Raw genomic sequence first — 21967 nt, forward strand, 5'->3', positions numbered from 1 at the left:
GCGTTTTCATCTGTGTGGTGACGGATATTCGTTTGAGCAAGCAGCCCCACACAACAAGCAAAGTGGCTAATTGGACAAGACGAGGTCTGGCAAAGTAGATTTTAAGTGTTCTGCTGTTCCAGTCAGTGTTCACATGTCTATATGAGCTGTTCATTAGGAGGTAAAATAAGACTAAATGTATTAGAGAATTAGAAAGCTAATTATAAAGTATTAATTGTGCCCTGAAATTGGTTGGCACCCCCTCCAGGGTGTCCCCCACCTTGTGCCCCAAGTTCCCTGGGATAGGCTTCAGGCTCTCCCGCGACCCTGTGTAGGATCAGTGGTATGGAAAATGGATGGATGGATAAAAATTTGATTAATCGGTTGATCGATTAACAACCGGCGCTTAGTAGTGCCTACTCAGCATGGCTCAAGGTCCTTTTCCAGAACCTTCACACTAACTGTCCCTCAGCGGTGGAATGATATCCACTTGATATATCGCTTTGCTTGTATTTCCTCATTTGTAAGTCGTTTTGGATAAAAGTGTCTGCTAAATGAATAAATGTAAATGTAAAAATTTGTGAAGTGGTTAGAGCTAAATTGTTGGCTGGTATTGTAGGTTTCTACCCAGTATATACTGTACATATATACTGTGTGTGTATGTGTGTGTGTGTGTGTGTGTGTGTGTGTGTGTGTGCTCGTGCTCTGCAAAAAAAGAAATGTCCCCTTTTCAGGAGACTGTATTTTAAAGATAATTTTGTAAAATCCAAATAAGCTTTACGGATGTTTATTGGAAAGGGTTTAAACGATGTTTTTCATGCTTGTTCAATGAACCATAAACACTTATTGCACATGCACCTGTGGAACAGTCCTTAAGACACGAACAGTTTACAGGCGGTAGGCAATTAAGGTCACAGTTACAATAACATCGGACACTAAAGAGACCTTTCTACTGACTCTGAAAAACACCAGAAGAAAGATGTCTAGGGTTCCTGCTCACCTGTGTGAACATGCCATAGTCCTGCTGCAGGGAGGCATGAGGACTGCAGATGTGGCCAGAGCAATAAACTGCAATGTCTGTAATGTAAGACGCTAAGACAGTGCTATAGAGAGACAGGAAGGACAGCGGATCGTTCTTGCAGTGGAAAATTACATGTAACCATGTGTCCTCCCAGACAAATGCCTTGGTGGTAGAGTGGAGGAACATCTCACAGCAAGAACTGACAAATCTGGTGCAGTCCATGAGGATGAGATGCGCTGTAGTACTTAAAGCAGCTGGAGGCCACCAGATACTGACTGTTACTTTTAATATTGAGACCCCCCCTTTGTTCAGGGACTCGTTATTCCATTACTGTTCATCAAATGTCTGTGAAACCTGTTCAGTTTATGTCTCAGTTGTTTAATCTATTTTTGTTAATACAAGTATTCACACATGTTACGAAATTTCCTGGAAATAAAAGCAGTTGATTTTGCTGAATATATATATATATATATATAATATGGGTTATTTTTATTGAAAGGCTGAAAGAGATGTATGGATGACGTGATAAGGAGTCACACAGAGAAACAGTGAGATGGAAGTCAGCACAAACTCAGTTGTGTACCAAAATCAAACGGCAAGCCAAAAAAAAAAAAAAAAAACTTGAAAAGCACTAGCAGTTCTGGCAGGTTCTATAACAGATGCAGAGGAAGTCATGAACAGGTGAGAAGAAGTAAGAAGAAACCGAGAGATGAGAGGGGGAGTGAAGCGATGCTTTGGATCCTGTGCTCTGTAATGGAGCCGTCCTGTGCGTCATCCCTCCTGGATTAGAATTCCGGCTCGTATAAATAGGAGGGGTATTTTTAGTCCTTTGGAGCCAGTCCTCTCCTTCCCGCTCTGCCTTTCTTGAACAGTATTAATTACCAACCATCCATTCAGACTAATAATATGCTTATTAATGCTCTAACCAGAGTGAATAGGAAGCACTGTATGTGAATCCACATCATCTTAATGACTCAGGCCATTAAAAGGATAGCAAAGGACGCAAATAATTATAGCAGCATCAACGAGGAGATTCCCAGAGGCTTTTTATTGTATTTTTTGGCAGCATGTAAAACTATTAAGCTATTTAAAAATAGCATGTTTTTAAAATAATGATCAGTTGAACAGAAAGAAAGAGGGAACATGGAAGGATATAAGAGAGAGAGAGAGAGAGTCAATATCAAGTCACTGTTCTCCAGATGGTCTGAGAGAAAACAAAATCTGACCATTAATCATCATTTCAACGTCATATCATCCAGAAGAGAAACCAGGAACCTTAGCCACTAAATGAAAGGCACGTAATCCCTTATTCACACTCTTAAACTTCCTTTATCTCTCTGTCTTTCTCTCTCACACATATAACAAACCATCAACAGTATTTGATTAGCTATCCTGATGGCAGCTCAATGCACATTTTATTATCACTATTAAAAATAGCTGTTTACTCAGTTATTTGTCTCTAAATTATAAGTAGAAGATGATGAAGAAAAGTGGCCACAATATGATTGACTGACTGACTGACTGACTTAATCTAGAAAATTCTTTCATATTGCATCTTTTGGACAAATGGAAATGGACATTTGTATAGTCCCTGCTGCCATCAAGTGGAGGAGAATTAAAACTGCACTTTATTGAAGTCAGAGGTCACTGGAGGTCACAGCACTTTGGTCAAGCCCCAAAGCTCCACCATACTGATATTCTCCTTAATACATTCACTTGTCTGTCTATCTGTCTGTCTGTCTCTCTCTCTCTCTCTCTCTCTCTCTCTCTCTGTCTCTCTATGTTTCTCTCGGTCCCTCTCTCTCTCTCTCTCTCTCTCTCTCTCTCTCTCTCTCTCTCTCTGATTCCATTTGCTGACTCAGAGCAAAATTGATACTTTTGGTTCATTTGCTATTGGGTTCGGTTTCACGCTGCACATCATTACAACCCAAGAAGCTGAAAAAGAAAGAAAGATTTGCCAAGTGTGTGTGTAGAAATCACAAAACTCACATGGATGAAAACGGAGTCGGCACTAAATAAATGTTTAGAGATAATTATAAAAAATAACTACTTTTAAATGTTTGTGTATCGCATCCAGTGATTATTTTCTCTTTTTGTTCATCAGCCCAGATATCTACAACACATGGCATTTCTGCAGCACTTCAGCTCTATTCTTTGGCTCAGTTTAGCAACTCACATCTACAAAAACAAAAAACAATTGCTGCCTGGAAGCAGATCGAGACCACCTCGCTCAGATACTCTTGTTGTTTTGGGGTGCACCTGTCTAAAGAACCGTTCCAAAGATGATAAACATCAGATTTCCTTTTGAATGGACCAAAGACTGCACATGTGTGCCCTTTAATTGTGCCTCTTTCCTTGAAGCCAATGTGTAATGGCACAGTTATAACCCACACATATCACTTCACCTGCTCCATACTCTATAGCCAGGAGTATAGCAGCCTGGAGACCTCCAAGTGGGAGGTACTTACCTCTAAGTGGGAGGTACTTACCTCTAAGTGGGAGGTACTTACCTCTAAGTGGGAGGTACTTACCTCTAAGTGGGAGGTACTCACACTGCAAGTAGGTGGGATTTCACAAATGGGCAGGATTTAGGCAAAGATTCAGAACTGATGGAAAGTATGTGGAAATCCCCAATTGCGCTGAGGTGCGCGGTGATAAATGATGACAGGAAGTAGCGACACTAGTGAAAAACACAGATTTAAACATATTGTATGCATGTCCAATGCTATTCTATTTGAAGACTGACGTTAATATTATTATATAATTGGCTAATATTAAATATTAATTGTAAAATTCAACAATATCAAGATGGAAACAAACTTACGTAAAACTGCACTCAGTGAGGTGAATGTGTAACAACTTTATAACCAACAATTTTTTATTGCTCAATGATTTTTTTAGATGAACTATTCCCTCACAACAAAATCTGCCACAAAATATGTATAAGTTACTCAGAAATAAAAACAAAATTTTACATATATTTACAGTCCATAGTGATAAAAAGTGCTATGCATTGTCTCTGTATATACAATGACATTACTCATTAGCACAGTTGGATTGCATGCATGAGAAACTGCAGAATCCTGGGTGGAATGTTCTGGAGCTCGTCTCATCTGCCCTTACCAGCGTAACTTGGTGGATACACATAAAGCACATTATAAAACGGATTTAAAAAAAAGTCATTTAACAAATAAAATACACTTCCTTTCGTTGATTCTACATGATCTGGGAATTCAGTGTGTCGATATTTAAAATGTAAAAACTGCAAGTTTACCCGTTTAACATCGTCAAGCCGTTGTATTGCATCTGGGGGGGGGAACAGATAGCTTAGCTTACGTCACAGACGCTACAGTAACCCCAATCAAAGTCCTCTGGTGGCTATTTGGAGCTGACCCTCCCATTTGGAGCACTGGGGGGGCTACCCCCATACTTTCCTGAATAATTTTGGTATTTAAATGTCCTCTTCCACAATAATCTATTAAGAAGCACGCTATAATGAATGCCCTCAGACTGTGCCAAGTGTATGTGTACTCTTAAGACGTTCGTGGATTATTCAGAAATGGTACAGACAAAATTGGGATACCAAAAGACGAAAGAAAAACATGAAAAAGAGGAGAGAGCAAGACGGGGAAAACAGTTAGTCACCCAGTTTTTCAAAAAAATAAGGAGATTTATGTTCCCTGTTTTGTGCTATGATTCTGAGGCTAGCCCGTATGAAGCTGTTATAATTAACATCAAATAGACATTCTATCAGTTACTCACCACAATGTTTATCCTTGGAAGTTGGAACACAATATTTCCAAAAATATGTTTTTTTCCATGCAATCAAGCAATAGTAATGGAGCATTGATTTTCAAAAAGGACGGAAAAGCACCAAGCGACAATAAAACTAGTCCAGTGTTGTATATATTCAAGCTTTCCGAAGCCTTGCAACAGCTTTCTTTGAGGAATCGATCGAACTTTAATGCAATCATATAAATCTGCTTTAATTGTACCGAGTGAGTTTATGAGAGAAGAGTTGCAATGGTGGGGTAGTGGTAGCTCAGTGGTCAAGACATTGGTCTACCTTATCTGAAGGTCATGAGTTCAAATCCCAGCACAGCCAAGCTGCCACTGTTGGGACCTTGAGCAAGGTCCTTAACCCTGAACTGCTCTGCTGTATAAAATAGATAAATGTAAGTTGCTCTGGATAAGGGCATCTGCCAAATGCCATAAATGTAATGTAATGATGAGTGAGTTGGTTCATTTCAATAAATTGGGGAATCCTGTTGATAAAACCAGTCTGAATGATTCATTCATGAATAGAACTGATTTGATATTCAAGTTCACTTTAATTCAGTTTTACAAATTAGCCAGGGGGCCCAGAAACCCTAGTGACACCCCTGCCTATACCCCTGTGAGGGTATAGTTCAAATCTGAATTCCACTTTGATAAGTCTGAAAGCTTACAGCTGGGCTTCTTTACCACACACACACACACACACACACACAAACCCTAAACATAGCTGTGTGGTGTTAGGCCACCATTAGCCCACAAATCACCCCAGTGTCATACCAGATGTGGCTAAAAAGAGCCAGACTAACCGACAATTCTCTGCTACTTGGGTTGCTTCCCTCGCTTATAACAGAATTTATGCCAAACTAGTAGTCCTTACTGAATAAAGTGGATATTTAAAGCTACATCACTTTTGATGATTTCTTGCCTGGCTACACAGCTGCACATACACAGTAAGAAGTAATTACACATCAGTCAAAACTTTACTGTGTGTACAGCACATGCTTAATTGTTGATGCCTGCATATAGGCTTGTTTTATAGACATTTAAGCATTATAAACCCATTTGAACCAAGGTTTTTATTACTGAATATTAGGTAATATAAGGGGCCAAGCACAAAGTCCTTGGAAACCTCTTGTTTTCTTTAGGATTCTTCTTCTTCTCTTCTTCTTCTTCTTCTTTCTTCTAAAACTGATCAAACAGACATGAAATTTGGCATGAAATAGTTACTTATCATGTGCTATTCAGGCAAGTGAGACGACATGGTGGTGATGTAGTGGAGTGTTTTCATTTTGGCCCATTAACTAACAATTATCAAATTGAACCATTGACCCTAAAGACTTTTATCTTCTTCTTTGATCTCTGATTTATATTTAAGTCAAACATTTACATGTAACTTTTTTTTTTTTTTAATAATTTGCATAATACAAGAAACATATTTTAACAAACTAGTCCTAGGATTTTTGGCATATCTTCACAAATTTGGTGTTCCACATCATTTTGCTAATCTTTATGTGTATGTCTAATGATGACTAAGTTCCTTACACAACATGACTGCTATTAGCCAATCAGTTTTAAGGAGGCATTGTGAGCTACCCTCACAAAATCTGAACAGTACATTAATTTATGATCTCTTTAGAGTTTTCTGTAACCTGGCAACAACAGGAGATGAGGTGTGCTATTTGCAAAGGGTGCTTGGACCTGCTTGTCCACATTTCATCATTTTGTATTTGGTGTTCCTTCTATCTTATTGTTAGTTGACAATTTGCTATATAGCGTAGCTTTACATCATTCACTACAGTAAAAAAAAAAAAAAAAAAGACAGAATACACTTGTGTACCCTCATCCTGGGAGCGTTAATTCTTGTGAGTGAATATGAACAATTAACACATTCAAAAATTGTGGACTTCAATCAATTTCCAGGTCAGTGGCTGAAGGATATAGGATCAAGGAGGCGATGTGGCTTTAATTAGAGTAGTGGGAAGCCCGCTGTGATAAATCCATAGTGGGAGGTGTGTTAGAATCCATATGCAGAATGGTCTTTATTTCGGAAGACACAAAGCAAACAATCCAGAGCTGCAGGCAGAGTCGTGGTTGAAAGAGGGAAGCACTGTAATAACACAGAGAGGCAGATAAACAGCAAACAAACCCAATACGAGAGTCAAACGGCAGAATCCACAAAATAGGCAAAAGGTCAGGGCACAAAGAAACAGCATCAGTAGCACGGCTTGGTATTGCAAAATAACTGTAACAATACTTTGCAGTTGGAAGTGGTTGCAGAATGGCTTATAAAGCAGAAAACTGGACGTGAACTAGAAATCAGATGACTGCTCCCTCTGGTGGAGGAAAGAGCTGCTTGTGGGCTGAGGTGTTACACTGCCATAGTTTGTACACTAACCTGTTGCAAGCCATTGTGGGATTACAGGTGTGTTGCATATTCTATACCATGACATGATTATAATATGAGATAATTATATATATGGTGGCGCTTCAGAGAGAAGTTGCTGCCTCACAGGGGGCTGCTCTAAGGGCCTCGGTTCAATCCTGAGCTTGGGTTACAATCTGTGTGGAGTTTGCTCTCGGTTGTCTAGTTTCCTCCCACCGACTAAAAACATGCTGGTAGGTGTACAGGCTAAGCTAAGATGTAAATGATTGTTAGTACATGGTACACAGCAAAATCAGCAGTGTTGATTTAACACCCACAGTGTTGAATTCACACTCAACAGTGTTTATATAAGTCCATTGGACTCATATAAACACTCTGGGTGTTAATTCAACACTAGGGATTTTACTGTGTATCCTGAGATGGACTGGTATATGTATTGGTGTGTATTCCCGACTCACTTCCAGTGTTCAGGATAGGTTCTACATCCACCTTGAGGTTGCCTCTTTGTACTATAGTAAATAGTAGGTAATTTACTATAATGACAGGTATTAACTAGCATTCTATAATGAATAGAGTGTGGTTTTGGATATACAGCCAAATGATTTCCACTTATGTGTATGTGTGTGTGTGCTTGTGTGCGTGTGTGTTTATTATTATGTACCATCAGTGCACCTAGATGTTTAACCGAGCTTGTATTCTTCACACTGCATCAGTTAAACACATGCTGAATGCAGTATCACTCATTAGCATTTGTTATGCTGCGCATGCACATTGCTGCTGTTTCTACATAAACAGTGTGCGTGCTGTGTATTTGTGCAGTGTGCCATAACAGACTAGCTGCCAATGATAGAGTTATTTGTCATCGCCATCGCGCCCGCAATCTGTCCTCAGATTGTCTTGTTTCCAAACGCAGCCAATTGCATTTTCTGATAAGACAACCAGTCACCTCCATTAACCTCAAACCTTCCAGATGGAGGGCGTGAAGCTTAAAATACAGGCACATCCCATGGACTAAACAGCAAACAATCCCCCATTATAGTTAAAAAACTTACACAGCAAGATATAACGGAGAAAATGGAGGCATTCCTTCTTTCTTTTTTTCGCCAAGGTCAGTGTCTAATTTAACATATGCAGAATTCAGACATGCCTCAGGTGTGAGGACGTTTGTATTACAGGATGTGCTGCTCAATTCTCATATCAAGTCATCTCTTCCCTCGCTGTTCCTCTGGCTTTAACATGACGAGGAATGGATTTGTGACACAAATATGCAAGTTTAATTCACAAAGACTCCATACCTCCACCATTTACATGCTCATCACAAATGACCACATTATCCATAAGGCATTCATCACTTGCTCTTTTTCATTAAACCTGACAAACTATCACAGAATAAATGGATATTGCCTCGTTAATATTCAAATCCCAGTGACTAGAGAATGCCATGAGGATGTTCAATAAATATTCAACAGGTTAAAAGATGGGAAGGCTATAAGATGTAAGAAACTGAACACCTGAGGGTTGTGCTGTTATAGGAAATTGATCAAAGACAGAGTGGTGTGATGTGGAAAGACTTACAATTACCCCTGAAAGTGGATTATTTATTATTTATTATAATAAATAGTGGATCAGTTATTCATTATTGTTGTTGCGTAATGTTGCCTTGCATGATTGGCCATAATACCTACAGGCTGCAGCTAATGGGAATGCTTCTCTGTCAGTGTGCGTCCTCACAGGACCGATCAGACCACCTCAGGTAAGTTAACAGAGACTTAACAGAGCTGAAAATCATAATAGAAACAGTTACTTTAACAGATGCGATAGTAGTAACTTTGATATGGATAAAGCTGTGTGAACGTACATGAAATGATCTAATCTGAACACCCTTATTCGTCTTACTTTATTTTCACTCATAGCTTGCTAAGTATTATAACCACAGTTATGTTAGCCTACATGTTTATTAATTCTCTCCAAGCAGAGATTCTTTTGAATGAATGGTGTTTGTTCTGTGCCACAAGTAATTCATGAATGTTGTTCATTGACCTTTCATGTGCCTGTCTTGATACTCAAGAAAGCATATTGGTTGGAGGAGACATGAAATAAGTGGAATGTTATTATATATTATAGCAGTATTTATATTTATATGTTTATATTTCAATTATATTTACACTCCATTTATCTAATGTTACAATCCATTTATCTAATGCTGTGGAACATTTGCCAAGCAAGTTTATATTATCAATTACATTATAGCAGCTATAAACAACCTCTGTCCTGAAGACTTTCCCAGAGTTGAAACCTACATTTACAACTTTACCTCTGAATGTTACAAAGCACTGACACTGGAGACTCCTTCCAAAAATGCTAAATAAATGTCGCCTCAGAGAAAACTTCACTACATCAACCATTTTTCAATCTGTGTAATCTTGTACTGTTACAATCTGGAACTCAAATGGGGATTCATTTCATCCCCACAGTGAAACATGGGGGTGGTAGCATAATCTTTTAGTTGTTTCTCTGACGAATGCCCTTTATAGCCTGTCACTGACTTTTGTTGGATGGCCTCCTCTAGACAGAATAGTTGTTATGCCATATTCTTTCAATGTTTTTTTTAACAAAACCCTTTGTTTAGATACGCTCTATAATTCTAGATTCAGTTCTAGATTCATAAAATATCATCCAAATCTCACCCATTTCAGTTCCAGGTTGTAACATTACATCATGTGGAAAAGTTCAAAGCGGTGAATACTTAAGCACAGTACTATATAATGTAATTGTTAACACTTGCAATGCAGATCGAGTTGCATTTTGGCCTTGAGGTGATATTGGAATGAGAATTCACCCATTGACCAGCAGGGGGGTTTTTTATTTCAAAACAAACGCTTCAAACAGTTAAAATTGGTGCAGTGTAATAATACAAAACCAGTGCACATTTTTTGAATGGCAAAATAGCAAATAAAACTTTAATATGCCTACACAGAATCAACAAACAACAGGGTAAGTTGTTTCCCTACACATCAATTATGTCATTCATATAAAATCACTATAAAATGGCACTCTTTAATACTGCTCTGCTTAAACTTCTATGGGTTTTCAAACATTCCCATGATAAGTGGTACAAAAGTCTCTCTCGCCAGATCATGCAATGCTGTCAGTAGGCACAGCAGGAAAAATCAGGATGAGTTTAAGTCTGAGACATGCTTCTTGACAGCCTTTCTGAACTTATGACTTGTCAGCAAGGACTAAAGCCTTAACATTGGGACCTTTCGTTATTTCTCCCAAAAATAACATGAGTGTTGTCAAGGAAAGAGAGAAAGTGGACTAAATAAATAAACGTTGAAGTGGCTTCAGTCGTTTTAGGGTAGTTGATGCCTAAGCATATATATTGTATTAAAGATCACATCAATCTATTTGGCTGTTTTGACATTCACTCACTTTTCATACATTCTCTAGCATCACAAAAAATAGAAAGTACAAAAAATACTAATAGCAAAAAAAAGAGCCACGGAAATAACACTAGTGAATCAATGATCTTATAAAAACAGCGGGTGGATAGTATGCAAACATGGCGCATAATTGGCACAGAAACTAAGCAATACTGTGATGTGATGTCATGTCATCTTGATTGCTCGTCAAACGGTGAGATAGAAATTTGTGAAATGATTTGACACTGTCAGCGAGCGCTGTCTTTCCTCCAGGACAGACAGCCAAGTCTCTGAGATTAGAGAGAGGGGTGTGGGGTGGGTCCATATTAAGGCACTGTGACGTGAAATGGGCTACCGGGCACCATCTCATCACCCCATTTGACGATAAGGATGTAGTCTCCTTTCTCTTTGACCGTGTATGTGACATTGTACATCCTGTTGCCCATATGCTTGACATAGACCTCTTCACACGGAGTCTTTGGCCCGTGCACACCCACCATCAGCATGTTTGTCCCTGCAGAATTAAATCATATATATTAATAAAATTATTTAAATTTACCACCACAGTTTTTTAGCCTAGGCAGTAGGGAGGTGACGGTGAGGATATTTTCCCACCGGTAAATCGGCGTGTGAAAACATCGGTAATACCGCTATCATGCGTTTCCCTCTTTTCCCCCTCACTTTGAAATCACTTATGAATGCCCATGCGGCCATGGGCATTTTACTTTCGCTTTCAAATTAGCTGCAATTCGGGGGCAGTAATTGCTTGAATGGTGGGTTCATTATTATTCTTAATGAAAAACACAACAACAACAAAACAGTACAATGACAAACTTGCTTATATTAAACATAGAACTTTTGAAACCAAATCTTCTGCCATCGTCTTGTCAGTTACCCCATTCCTTGGGGCGTGCAAACTTTTGCACTCAACTGTAAGAGAATACTTGTGCAAAGCTATGTGAACTGTATACAACAATTATATAAAAATAGATTTTCACTACTGGTTTCTGTGGGCTGGGATTACAGGGGAGTGTTGTTCGTCTCACCAGCTTTACTGCAGTCTACTGTGAAGGTGTTCTTCTGGCTGATGAAGGCTTTAGAGAGACCGGACCCTCGTGACACCACTTTGCTGGCATCGGATGAAAATTTGGGCAAGGAGGCAAAAGATCCGGCCATGGTGGATGACTTAGTCACTGTTTCCACTAGCACAGATGAGGTCTCATGGAGACTGTGCCCTCCAGACAGACGTGGACCTGCACACAGAGACATAGAGAGAGAACTTTTTATATAACTCTGCTACTTGTAAATAATACTACATGGGACTGGACGATATGACAATATCATATAGCTACAGTGATAAATTAACTCACAGTAATGCACATACGCCTGTATAAGCTAAGCTAGCCAGCTACCACACAGCACTGCACAAATGTTAGCCAGCTATTTAGCTGTCTAAGGGTTAGTTTAATAATCAGCTAGGTAATCAGTGCTTGGTTTTTAATTACATGGCATAGCTACATAGCTAGCTATTAAGTTTAACTAGCTACTACTGAACAGGAAATTAGCCAGGTTTACTAGCAAATTATCTGAAATTAGCCTGCAGCATAATCCGGTAGCTAATGTCAACAGCAAGCTAGCTAACCTTAGGTAAACTAGTATATTGTGTAAACCAGTATTCTGTATAAAGCTAACTATTAAGTAACACCATTAGCCAGCCTCACTACTTACATCAGACTGTTATACTGTGTAAACCAGTTAGCCAAGGATGCTAGCAAGCCAGATACAATTTGGCTAACTATGATATAGTTAAAACCATTGCAAGGTTTACTAGCTAACCTTTGGCTAACTATTGTATTGTGTAAATCAGTGAGCCCCCACACTCACAAATGGTGGCTATCATGTTATAGATGAATTAATTGTGACAAAATTAGCTATAAATATTATACATTTCTGATGTTGTCTGCTTTCATTTTCCCTCATTTTCTGTGATAACATTTTAAAAAGACAAATAGTAGTATTGTTTAATCATTCACAGTTCATGCTTTTTTTTTTTTACAGAAACCACTAATTCAGCATTGTGTAACACTGCAGTGTGACTACAGTCACATAGGAAGTGACAAGACCACAAGCGCCAATTCAGGGGGCATCTCTGTGTGGCACATTCTATACAGATATCTAAAAAATAAACCCTCATTTTCTTTCTTATACTAAATATACATTAGATCAGTTTTAAAATAACTCAGTGTTGTGCATCAACACAGTGTCTCACCAGAGACTTTAGCTTTGAACGGGCTGCCGACGATATGCTGTGGTCCTCCATATTTGATGGAGATGAGGTAGCTGCCGGGGGCCATGGGTGTGTATGTGACCTTGTAACCCTCGGGACATTCTTGGCAGTCCATCTTCACCTTGGAGGGTCCATCGATAGTGACAGAGAGAGCTCCGGTTCCAGCGTTGACCGTGTTTACGATGAATTCAGAGGGCACACCTTTGAGAAACGGAAAGAGAAGTGATGAAACCTGTTCGGTACTGTACTTAACAAAAGTGGACATATTTCCCAGCATCCCACTTATTTTATTTCACTGAATTTTTTTATTTCACTGCACAGCAAAACAGGTTCACATTTATAAATTGGCAATATGCCATATATTCTATAACACATTATAACCCCTAATATGAATACTATACAGAGCCTGTAGTGTAGTTCATTACAGCATTAGCAGAGTAATTGTTACTACGCTAAATTCGATTTTTTTCCCAAATAACAGCACATCCTGAAGTGTTTTATTCCTCTTATAAAATAATTACAATTTTTGATTTCTTGATGTTCTCCCTGTGATGCAGGGTTTCCTCCAGGTACCCCGGTTTCCTCCCCCAGTCCAAAGACATGCATGGTAGGCTGACTGGCGTGTCTAAAGTGTCCGTAGTGTATGAATGGGTGTGTGAATGTGTGTGTGATTGTGCCCTGTGATGAATTTGCACCCTGTCCAGGGTGTACCCCGCCTTGTGCCCCATGCTCCCTGGGATAGGCTCCAGGTTCCCCACATCCCTGTAGGATAAACGGTATAGAAAATGGATGGACAGATTTCTTGATGTAATGTGGTGGAACGTTTCATGGTGGAACGTCATGAAACAAGTGAGTTCATGTTACCACTTATGTTATAGCAGTTATAAATAGTCATTCGCTCACCAGCCTTGCATTTTTCACACTATTGATGTTAATAAGACAAAAAAAATGCAGCTGGCCATGTTTCAGAGAATGTGTCCTCTGTCTTTCCTGTCCTGGAAAACCTACTGACTGTTACATAGTACTGACACTGGAGACTCTTTCCATAAATGCGACATAAACACCTCCTTATAGAAAGCTTCACCAAATCAACAATTATAGATTTATCACTTTTTTTAATCCTCCATTCAAGTCACTGTGAATTAGTGGATACTATAGAAGCCTTCATATTAGAATGAGTGCATTAGTATTGTATACAACTGTGATTTAACTTACAACTGGAACTACTATCAGAGTTGCTGTAATAGAACATTAATCAACACCTTCAAAACTGAGAATTCAAAAGCACTGTGCTGTAAAGAAAGGGAGAAACTTTGAAACAATTTTTTAACATACGTTATTTTTTGTTACATGTTTACATCTGTGAAGCTAAACATTGAATAACTCTAGTATAAAATACACTCTCCATTTTTTATTTATTGTTTTTCTAGGGGTATGCAAACTTTTGCATTCAACTGTATTTTGACACATTGCTCCTCATACATTTGATCTAAGGCTGAATGTATGTTGCATGTCTTTTGTTTTATAAGTGAGTGAGGTCACTTACCTGTGGTTCCTCCCTCCAGGCCTGGGCCAGAAGCAGACACCATGCCTGGGTCTCCGACTTGACCTGGTTCTCCCACACGGATCTTAAAGGGGCTGCCAGGAATGTGGCTCCCATTGAAGCGTACATCGATGGAGTGGACACCGTTCTCACGTGGGATGAAGCGAATCGCATGCTTGTCTGCAGAGACACATAACGTATTCAGAAACAGAATGCTCTCTAATACAATAAATACAATAAATAGCTATTCTAATGTGACTTGTACATGAATATGTGGTGTGTGTGTGTGCTCACCATTGTCTAGTTCTGTGATGTAGCACTCCTCCATTGCACCGGAGGGTGTGTGAACCTTAGCATCAATCATACCCCTTGCTCCATTCAGCTGCACTGCAAAGGAAGCTTCCTGGTTCACTTTCAGACCTGTTTCCTGTTAAGGAGACAGAAAAAATACTATTATATATGAATATATACTATATTAATATTTTATTGCTGTATTTATGAGGAACACAACCATTTTTTGTATGGGACTGATTTCTAAATCGCAGGCACACATGGGTTTGTTAGTTAGTACCACGTCTCAATTGCAGTAAAGAGAAAGATAAAGACCGTATTTTATTATTCCTTTTAGTTGTTTCTGCTATAAGAGAACTGGTTTGCACAGGTTGTCAGATACCAACCTTGAAATTAGTCTTGCCTACCATGCCTAACCCTAACTCTAACCCTCAAATAATCTCTGAGAGGTTTATTACTCTTGTGCAATTCATGAGTCGTGTATGTGTGTGTGTGTGTGTGAGAGAGGGAAAGAAAAAGAGAAACACACCTGTAGGCTAGTAACAGTAAGTCTGCGGGCATCATCGGACAACGTTGCTATGGGAACGATGAATGGACTGTCTGGGATGTGCTCATCGTTGAATTTGATCGACACCTCATAGTCACCTGTCAATCATCAAAATAAAGCCTCATCAACAACCTCATTAAGACTTTGGATTAACACCGAGCTATCAATCATATTAAGACATTAATAAAACACATTTACATATGAGGATAAACAAAAACAATAAACATTGAGATATAAGTTATTGGGCTGCGAACACTGGCTGTGAACCTACTGTGAACCTATATACTGTATGTACCTGTTTTATTAGATCTTACCAGGCTCTTGGACCACGTAGGCCACTCCACAGGAGCCGTCCTTTCGGTCTTCAAATGAGATTTCAGCTTTACTGGGTCCCTCAACAGCGATGGACAAACCACCCGCACCCGCCTCACGCGTCCAGATGCTGAACTCCGCTACAGACACAAGCAAACACACCCATATGAGTAATAAAATTCTCAGTTATATGATTTCCAAACCCTGAGTATTTAATACAGCAACATGAAGGCAACTGTAGTTAGCATACCCGGAACTCCTGCTACTCCACGGTCGAGACCGGTACCACCTGCACGCACTTTATGGGCTCCTCCTTCTCCAAGTGGACCTACGGTGAACTGGAAAGGGCTGCCGGGAACATGCTGGCCACGGTATTTCACATTAACTGTGTGAGGGCCCATCTCCTGGGGCACAAAGCGCACACTGTAGGTGCTGTTTTCTCCCTCGATGATCTCAGCGTCCTCTGTTTTTCCACTAGGACTCGTCACCTGAGCTGTCATCTCCTGAGTACTAGTCTCACCTGAGAAAGAGAGCGCGAAAGAAATGGAGCAAGAAGTTACAGAAGTGCAGTTGAATGGGATTTTGCAGAAAATTACATCATTACTAAAGCACAAACCTAGGGTTTGTTACAGCTTATCAATTGGTTTGTAGGTAAATAAACCCAAGTTCACACTAATCTCAGCAGCTATGCACCCCACACACACACACACCCTCGGATTGGCGGGACTGGATGCCGCTGAAGGGCCCCATGAAGCCTCCGAACACATCTCTGAAGGGGTCTCCGCCAAGCTGTGTGCTCTCCTCCACATGCACTTCGCGCTTTGTTTCACCTGCCCGCGTCTTGCTGATCTCTGTGCGCTCAGTGCGTGTATATGTGTGGCTGCTGCGTGTGAAGGTTCGCGTTAACCTTTCTTGGGCCGACACCATCTGAAACCAGTTCCCTGCAAGAGGCAGGGGTCCAGACAGAGGGAGGAAAGACAGAGCAAGAGAGGAGGGAAGAAAAAGCAGTAAGACAGAGGAAATCAGGACAGCAAGAAAAAACTTGCATGCTGCATCTATTTTCATTCATAACACAAACCTTGTGTTTGTTTTTGTTTTTAGTGATACTAGCTCTCTTTAAAATAACAAGCAGGTGGAAAGGTTGGAACAAAGCGCAGGTGGTGTGACAGATGGAATAAGGTGCCGAAAGGGAAAAAAATGTCCTCCAAAGTTGTTTTTTCCCCTCCATTAAGCTCTTTACAATACCTAATTGACTCGGTTAAGCTGTAAATTCACCTCACCTGGGATTTTGAGGTTGAGGTCGCAGGTGCTGCCTACAGTAGCTATAGAGGGAGCCTGCCTTCTCCTGGTGATGCTCTCCTTCATCCTGCCCTCACCCAGCACCTTCACTGTGAACGGACTTCCTGCACAGAACACAGAAACATCACAAATAACCCCAAACTCTTCAACTTCCAGTCATATCCCAAATGTGGAAATATTTATAAAGGGATCAAAAATCTTCATTGCAACAATATGCCTTATGTCTGGCTGAGTCTCAAATGCAGGACAATTTGCTAAGACCTCACAGTATAGAAAAGGTGAGCTTTTGGTTACATTTCAATGTGGCATGACTGCAATTTAGTGATTAAAGTGAAATGCAATGCAACAGGAAATTATTCACTTCTGAAGTCAATGTTTAGTTCCTGCTGAGATCAAGCAACGTTAGAGCAATGTAGTGAAGGTTTTGCTTTTCAGTGTGGTATATTTTCTGTATGCACTGAGGCAACATGGATTGCATTCATCTCTGACAGCATATAATTCTTAGAAAGCAATCCCCTGCTGAATGTTTTCCATTAAAGATGGTAAACGGTCTGCACTTATATAGCGTTTTTCTTTAACCTTAGCGGTTCTACAAAGCGCTTTGCACTGTTTCTCATTCACCCATTCACATACACACACTCACGCACCAATGGTAGCAGAGCTGCCATGAAGGTGCTAACTTGCCATCGTGAGCAACTTGGGTTCAGTGTCCAAGAACACTTCGGCATGTGGAGTCATGTGGGACGGGGATCGAACCACCAACCCTACGATTAGTGGACAACTCGCTCTACCACCTGATCCACAGAACGATGCATTAAATGTCCTGTTTTTCTGTGTGGTGTGTTTTCTAAGTCACTAATGAAAAGCATAAATTTACTGCTTATCCTACATAGGGTCATGGGGTGCCTGGAGCCTATCCCAGGGAACTCGGGGCACAAGGTGGGCGACTCACTGGACTGGGTGCCAACCCATCGCAAGGCACAAACACACACTTCGGACAATTTGGAAATGCCAATCAGCCTACAACGCATGTCTTTGGACTGGGGGAACATGCAAACACAGGGTGGAGGCGGTATTCAAACCAACAATCGCGGAGGTAGGAGGCAAACATGTTACCCACTAAGCCACCGTGCCAAGTATTTGAAATATAACATACTGAAATATAATAAAGTGCCACTGAAGTGAATATGTGCCATGTTCTGTACCTGGCACGTGCTGGTCCGCAAACTTGATGTTGATGATGTAGGTGCCTGGCTCCGTAGGGCAGTAGGTCACTTTGCATGTGCCATCCTCTATGTCTTCACAGTTAATATCCACTTTGCTGGGTCCTTCGATGGAAAGACCCAGACCACCATAACCTAACAGAGGTTGGGGAGATATTCACCATTGTCATCATTGTTACAATTAAACAATTATGGGATCTGCTTGTATAATGTAATATGTGTGCGCTAGGACTGATGAAAGTGCAGTATGATGTCCTGCAAGGTTCTGTTTAGGCCCCCTAGTGTTCTCCCTTGACTATACTTACCAGTTTGGCTAGGTTTAGCATGAAATGGAAGTGGGAGCTAGTGGTAATGGTAGTTCAGTGGTTAAGATGTTGGACTACTGATTGGAAGGACATGAGTTCTTCTCAAATACATATACATGTATAAATGAGATAAACTTACATTGCTCTGGATAAGGGCCTGGTAAATGACATAAACGTAAATGTCATGTAAATGGACGACTGTGTTGGGATAAATAGATCTTAAACGAATGTTAATAACTGTTAAATCCAAGCCTAAATTCTGATGAAGTACTGATGTTGGTCGGCTCATTGCTACTAGGGTTGCTGATTTCACCTAGAGCATGAATGAAAAAGTCAAAGCACATTAACCCAGTCTTATTCACGCTACCCAGACTGCCTATTAAGTTCTGCATTAACTACAAGGTCCTGCTCATGACATTTAAGCCTCTGAGTGATTTAGCTCTGGCGCATCTCGCTGATTTCCTGAAGCGTTAGAGCCCATCCTGATTACTTCACTCAGTTGAGGATGATTTTTTTTTTTTTTTACAACACACTTAAGTTTCAGAGAATAATATAACCTGACTTATTCATAATTCCTGAATGTTTTATCTTGTTACTTTTTGTGATTTGTTTTCATTCTCATTAAGCTGATTGCTTCCTTATTGTTCTTTAGCATTAATACTTTGTTTAACCTTTAATTCTTTATATGTACAAAGCACTTACTGATTTAATTGATGAAAAGTGCAATATACATACAAATTATTGTTCATTTCATGCAGATTTTTTTATGAATAATGAATAATAATAAGATAATAAGAAGAATATGAATAATGCAATCGAATTCAATTAGTTTACAAATACAGCTCAGTGTATTATGATTTGTAACTCGTCAAATGAGATATTCACTCTCACCTGCATTTCTGGTGTCCACGACAAACTCAGCCACCTCAAAGGTGTGTCCCTCCACCAGGCCTTTGCCGAACACTTTCACTTTGCTGGCGTCTCCGATCTCTGACTGCCCCACCATGATCTTGAAGGGGCTGTTAGTTACATGTTTGCCGTTCTTCTTCACACTCACCACATGCTCACCCACTTCCTTAGGAGTGAAGGAGATGCCTGAGGAGAAAACAAGAGAGAAGATGACTCCTCCACAAGCTGGTCATCAACAAAGCACCAAACTTCCATAATTAATGGTGTGAAGTACAATTAAGTGTGTGTTGATACACTTTTGCAAGTTGTTTATTTTCTAATATGTCTAATCCAAAGTGGTTGATGGGCACTGTTTTCCCAAAATACGTTCTTCTTTTTCTAGTTAGACAGTTAATTTACTACGGAGTTTCTTTCAGACAGATATTAACTGTCAGCCTACCAGAAAGTTGCAAACAGAGCTCAAAAAATTTCAGTGGCCCTTCGGAATAGTCTAATGTGTCAAAAAATAATTGGATTTCTTTTTTTTAATGGATTTGCATGCATATTTTGAATTATATCAATACTGTCTAAACCTTAACCCCAGAGACTGAGGTCTAAAACTCCTATAAAGTAAAAAAACAAAAACTTTTCCCACATTAGAAAACAAGCCAAACGCTAAAAGGCACTAAAAGAGCACCATTAATTATTTCGACTCTCTCTAGGTGAGATGTGAAGTGAAGAGAGTGAGATGCCACTGATACTGGTATATTCTGCATTTTTACTCACCAATGTGACGGTTAGGCAGTCTCTTGAGCAGACAGGGCTCCTCATTACCAGATGGAGCTCGGATGCTTGCAGTGAGAGAACTCAGGTCTGTCTCGGTTATCTTCAGGGACACGTCTGTCGCTGTGCCAACGTTCAACTGGGACGTTCTCATGGAGTCATCTCCTTCACAAGAGAAAGAGCAGGATGGATAAGGATAAGAAAATCGAGAAGTGATAGAGGGTTACATGTATAACAAGATATATAAGGAATAAAACACAACAGTTGTGCTGTTATAGGAAAATAATCAACGACGGTGTGGTTTGATGTGAAGCAGAATACTGTTATCACCCCAGCATACCCCAGAGTGTTTTATTCCTCTTATATTCTACACTGACACACACACACACACACACACACCTGTAATTTTGGCTGTAAAGGGGCTCCCAGGGATGTGTTTGTCATCGAATTTGACGATGATATTATAGTCTCCTGGTGCAGTGGGCAGGTAGGAGACAGTGCAGGTGCCGTCTTTATTATCCTTACAGCTGATCTCTGCTTTAGACGGACCTTCCACTGCCAGAGACAATCCACCTGAAACAAAAGAGAAAAACGGCACCTTAATAATGATGCAAGAGACATTAAACAAAACTTTAAATCCAAATTAGGTAATAAAAGTTACACAAATGAGGCCATTAGGGAAGAAAAAGCACTACTTAGCAGGAAATGAAAAGCAACAGCAAGCCTTTAGAAGACTTCTGAGATAAAAAATAATAATAAAAATACCTTCTCCTGCATCCTTGGTGACAATCGTGAAGCTCGCAGGTTTGTTAACCATGCCGTGACTCAGGCCAGGCCCATAAGCAGTCACATGACCACTGTTTATAGCATCGACGTAGAACTGCAGTGGACTTCCTGTCAAAGGAAGTAAACAGATCAAACATGGGGCTTCACTTCTGGTACACAGTTTTGAAAAAGTATAACAAAATTATGACAAAAACGCCTAGATTTATATTTCGATGTAGATAAAGAAGACATTTATCACCTGGTATGTGGTTGCCATCATACTTGATGTCCATCTCATGCAGGCCTTTCTCAGTAGGGGCATATTTCACCGTCACCGTGCCATCCTTATTGTCAGTGATGTTAGGCCGTGCTGTCTTACCAGAAGGCATTCGTACCTCACCTAAAGAACACACAGTCATTCCTCTGGTGCTACATGGACCGAGGTGGTTATCATTCATCGTTTTTATATAGTTTATACAAATGTGCTCGGATCAAACCTGTGATCTCTCCTTTCTGCACTGTAAACGGGATGACCAGACTGAAAGGACGAAGCATGGGCTCCATGCCATTAATGGCTGTCACAGGTTCCTCAGTGGCCTGGAACAGACACAAATTCATGTAAGCACCACTGACTAGTGAGAAGTTTGTGTACAGAACCAGCTGAGAGAATCCTACTCAACAGAAACAAGCAAGCCATGCACAAAAGAAGATACAAGTCAAGAAGGTTTCAATTGAAATGCTGACTTGGGGAGTTGAACTGTAATTGAAATGTTGCAGCTGAAATGATTTTGTAGAGAAGATGGATGGAAAGGATGGCTGAGGGGTTAAAACAAGTGCATGAATGGGATGGAGATTGTATAAGGGAAGTTGTGGAGAGGGCTTAAATGTGTACCCAGTGAGGGGAGTAGCCCTGGTAAGGCGAGTAGGGCTGCTGTAACTGCACTTTATCGCACGGCTCCTCTATTATAGGAACGGTATCACACGCCTGGAGATGGAGGAAGTCACATGGTTAGTTGGCTGAAACCACACTCATGCATTTTATCCTTCATTGTTGCCAGGTAATCAACTTAATCCTAGGACACAAATAAGCTTCTGAGTTTACAGTCCTGCCTGATTTACATTAATGTTCTCATTGTTAGCTT

At 40.1% G+C, this 21967-nt stretch overlaps 1 protein-coding gene across 5 annotated transcripts in view; it reads right to left on the reverse strand.

Moving 5' to 3' along the window:
• Positions 1 to 10826: 10826 nt before the first annotated feature.
• flncb (filamin C, gamma b (actin binding protein 280)) overlaps positions 10827 to 21967 on the reverse strand; it is a 79117-nt gene continuing 67976 nt past the window's right edge. For 2 of the 5 annotated variants that reach the window (XM_053649796.1, XM_053649794.1), the window contains 18 exons: positions 21718 to 21810; positions 21323 to 21422; positions 21085 to 21225; positions 20826 to 20954; positions 20460 to 20633; positions 20064 to 20225; positions 19281 to 19484; positions 18067 to 18219; positions 16843 to 16965; positions 16273 to 16503; positions 15813 to 16082; positions 15565 to 15702; positions 15233 to 15348; positions 14707 to 14839; positions 14416 to 14592; positions 12852 to 13070; positions 11629 to 11835; positions 10827 to 11096 (listed from right to left, as the gene is read on the reverse strand). In XM_053649796.1, the coding sequence (XP_053505771.1) occupies positions 10909 to 11096; positions 11629 to 11835; positions 12852 to 13070; positions 14416 to 14592; positions 14707 to 14839; positions 15233 to 15348; positions 15565 to 15702; positions 15813 to 16082; positions 16273 to 16503; positions 16843 to 16965; positions 18067 to 18219; positions 19281 to 19484; positions 20064 to 20225; positions 20460 to 20633; positions 20826 to 20954; positions 21085 to 21225; positions 21323 to 21422; positions 21718 to 21810 (2958 nt within the window). In that variant the 3' untranslated portion in view covers positions 10827 to 10908. Of the gene's footprint in view, positions 11097 to 11628; positions 11836 to 12851; positions 13071 to 14415; positions 14593 to 14706; positions 14840 to 15232; positions 15349 to 15564; positions 15703 to 15812; positions 16083 to 16272; positions 16504 to 16837; positions 16966 to 18066; positions 18220 to 19280; positions 19485 to 20063; positions 20226 to 20459; positions 20634 to 20825; positions 20955 to 21084; positions 21226 to 21322; positions 21423 to 21717; positions 21811 to 21967 lie in introns of all 5 variants that reach the window. The other 3 variants (XM_053649797.1, XM_053649795.1, XM_053649798.1) reach the window with 2 other exon arrangements.

This window comes from Ictalurus furcatus, chromosome 19, assembly GCF_023375685.1.
Source record: "Ictalurus furcatus strain D&B chromosome 19, Billie_1.0, whole genome shotgun sequence".
NCBI lineage: Eukaryota > Metazoa > Chordata > Actinopteri > Siluriformes > Ictaluridae > Ictalurus > Ictalurus furcatus.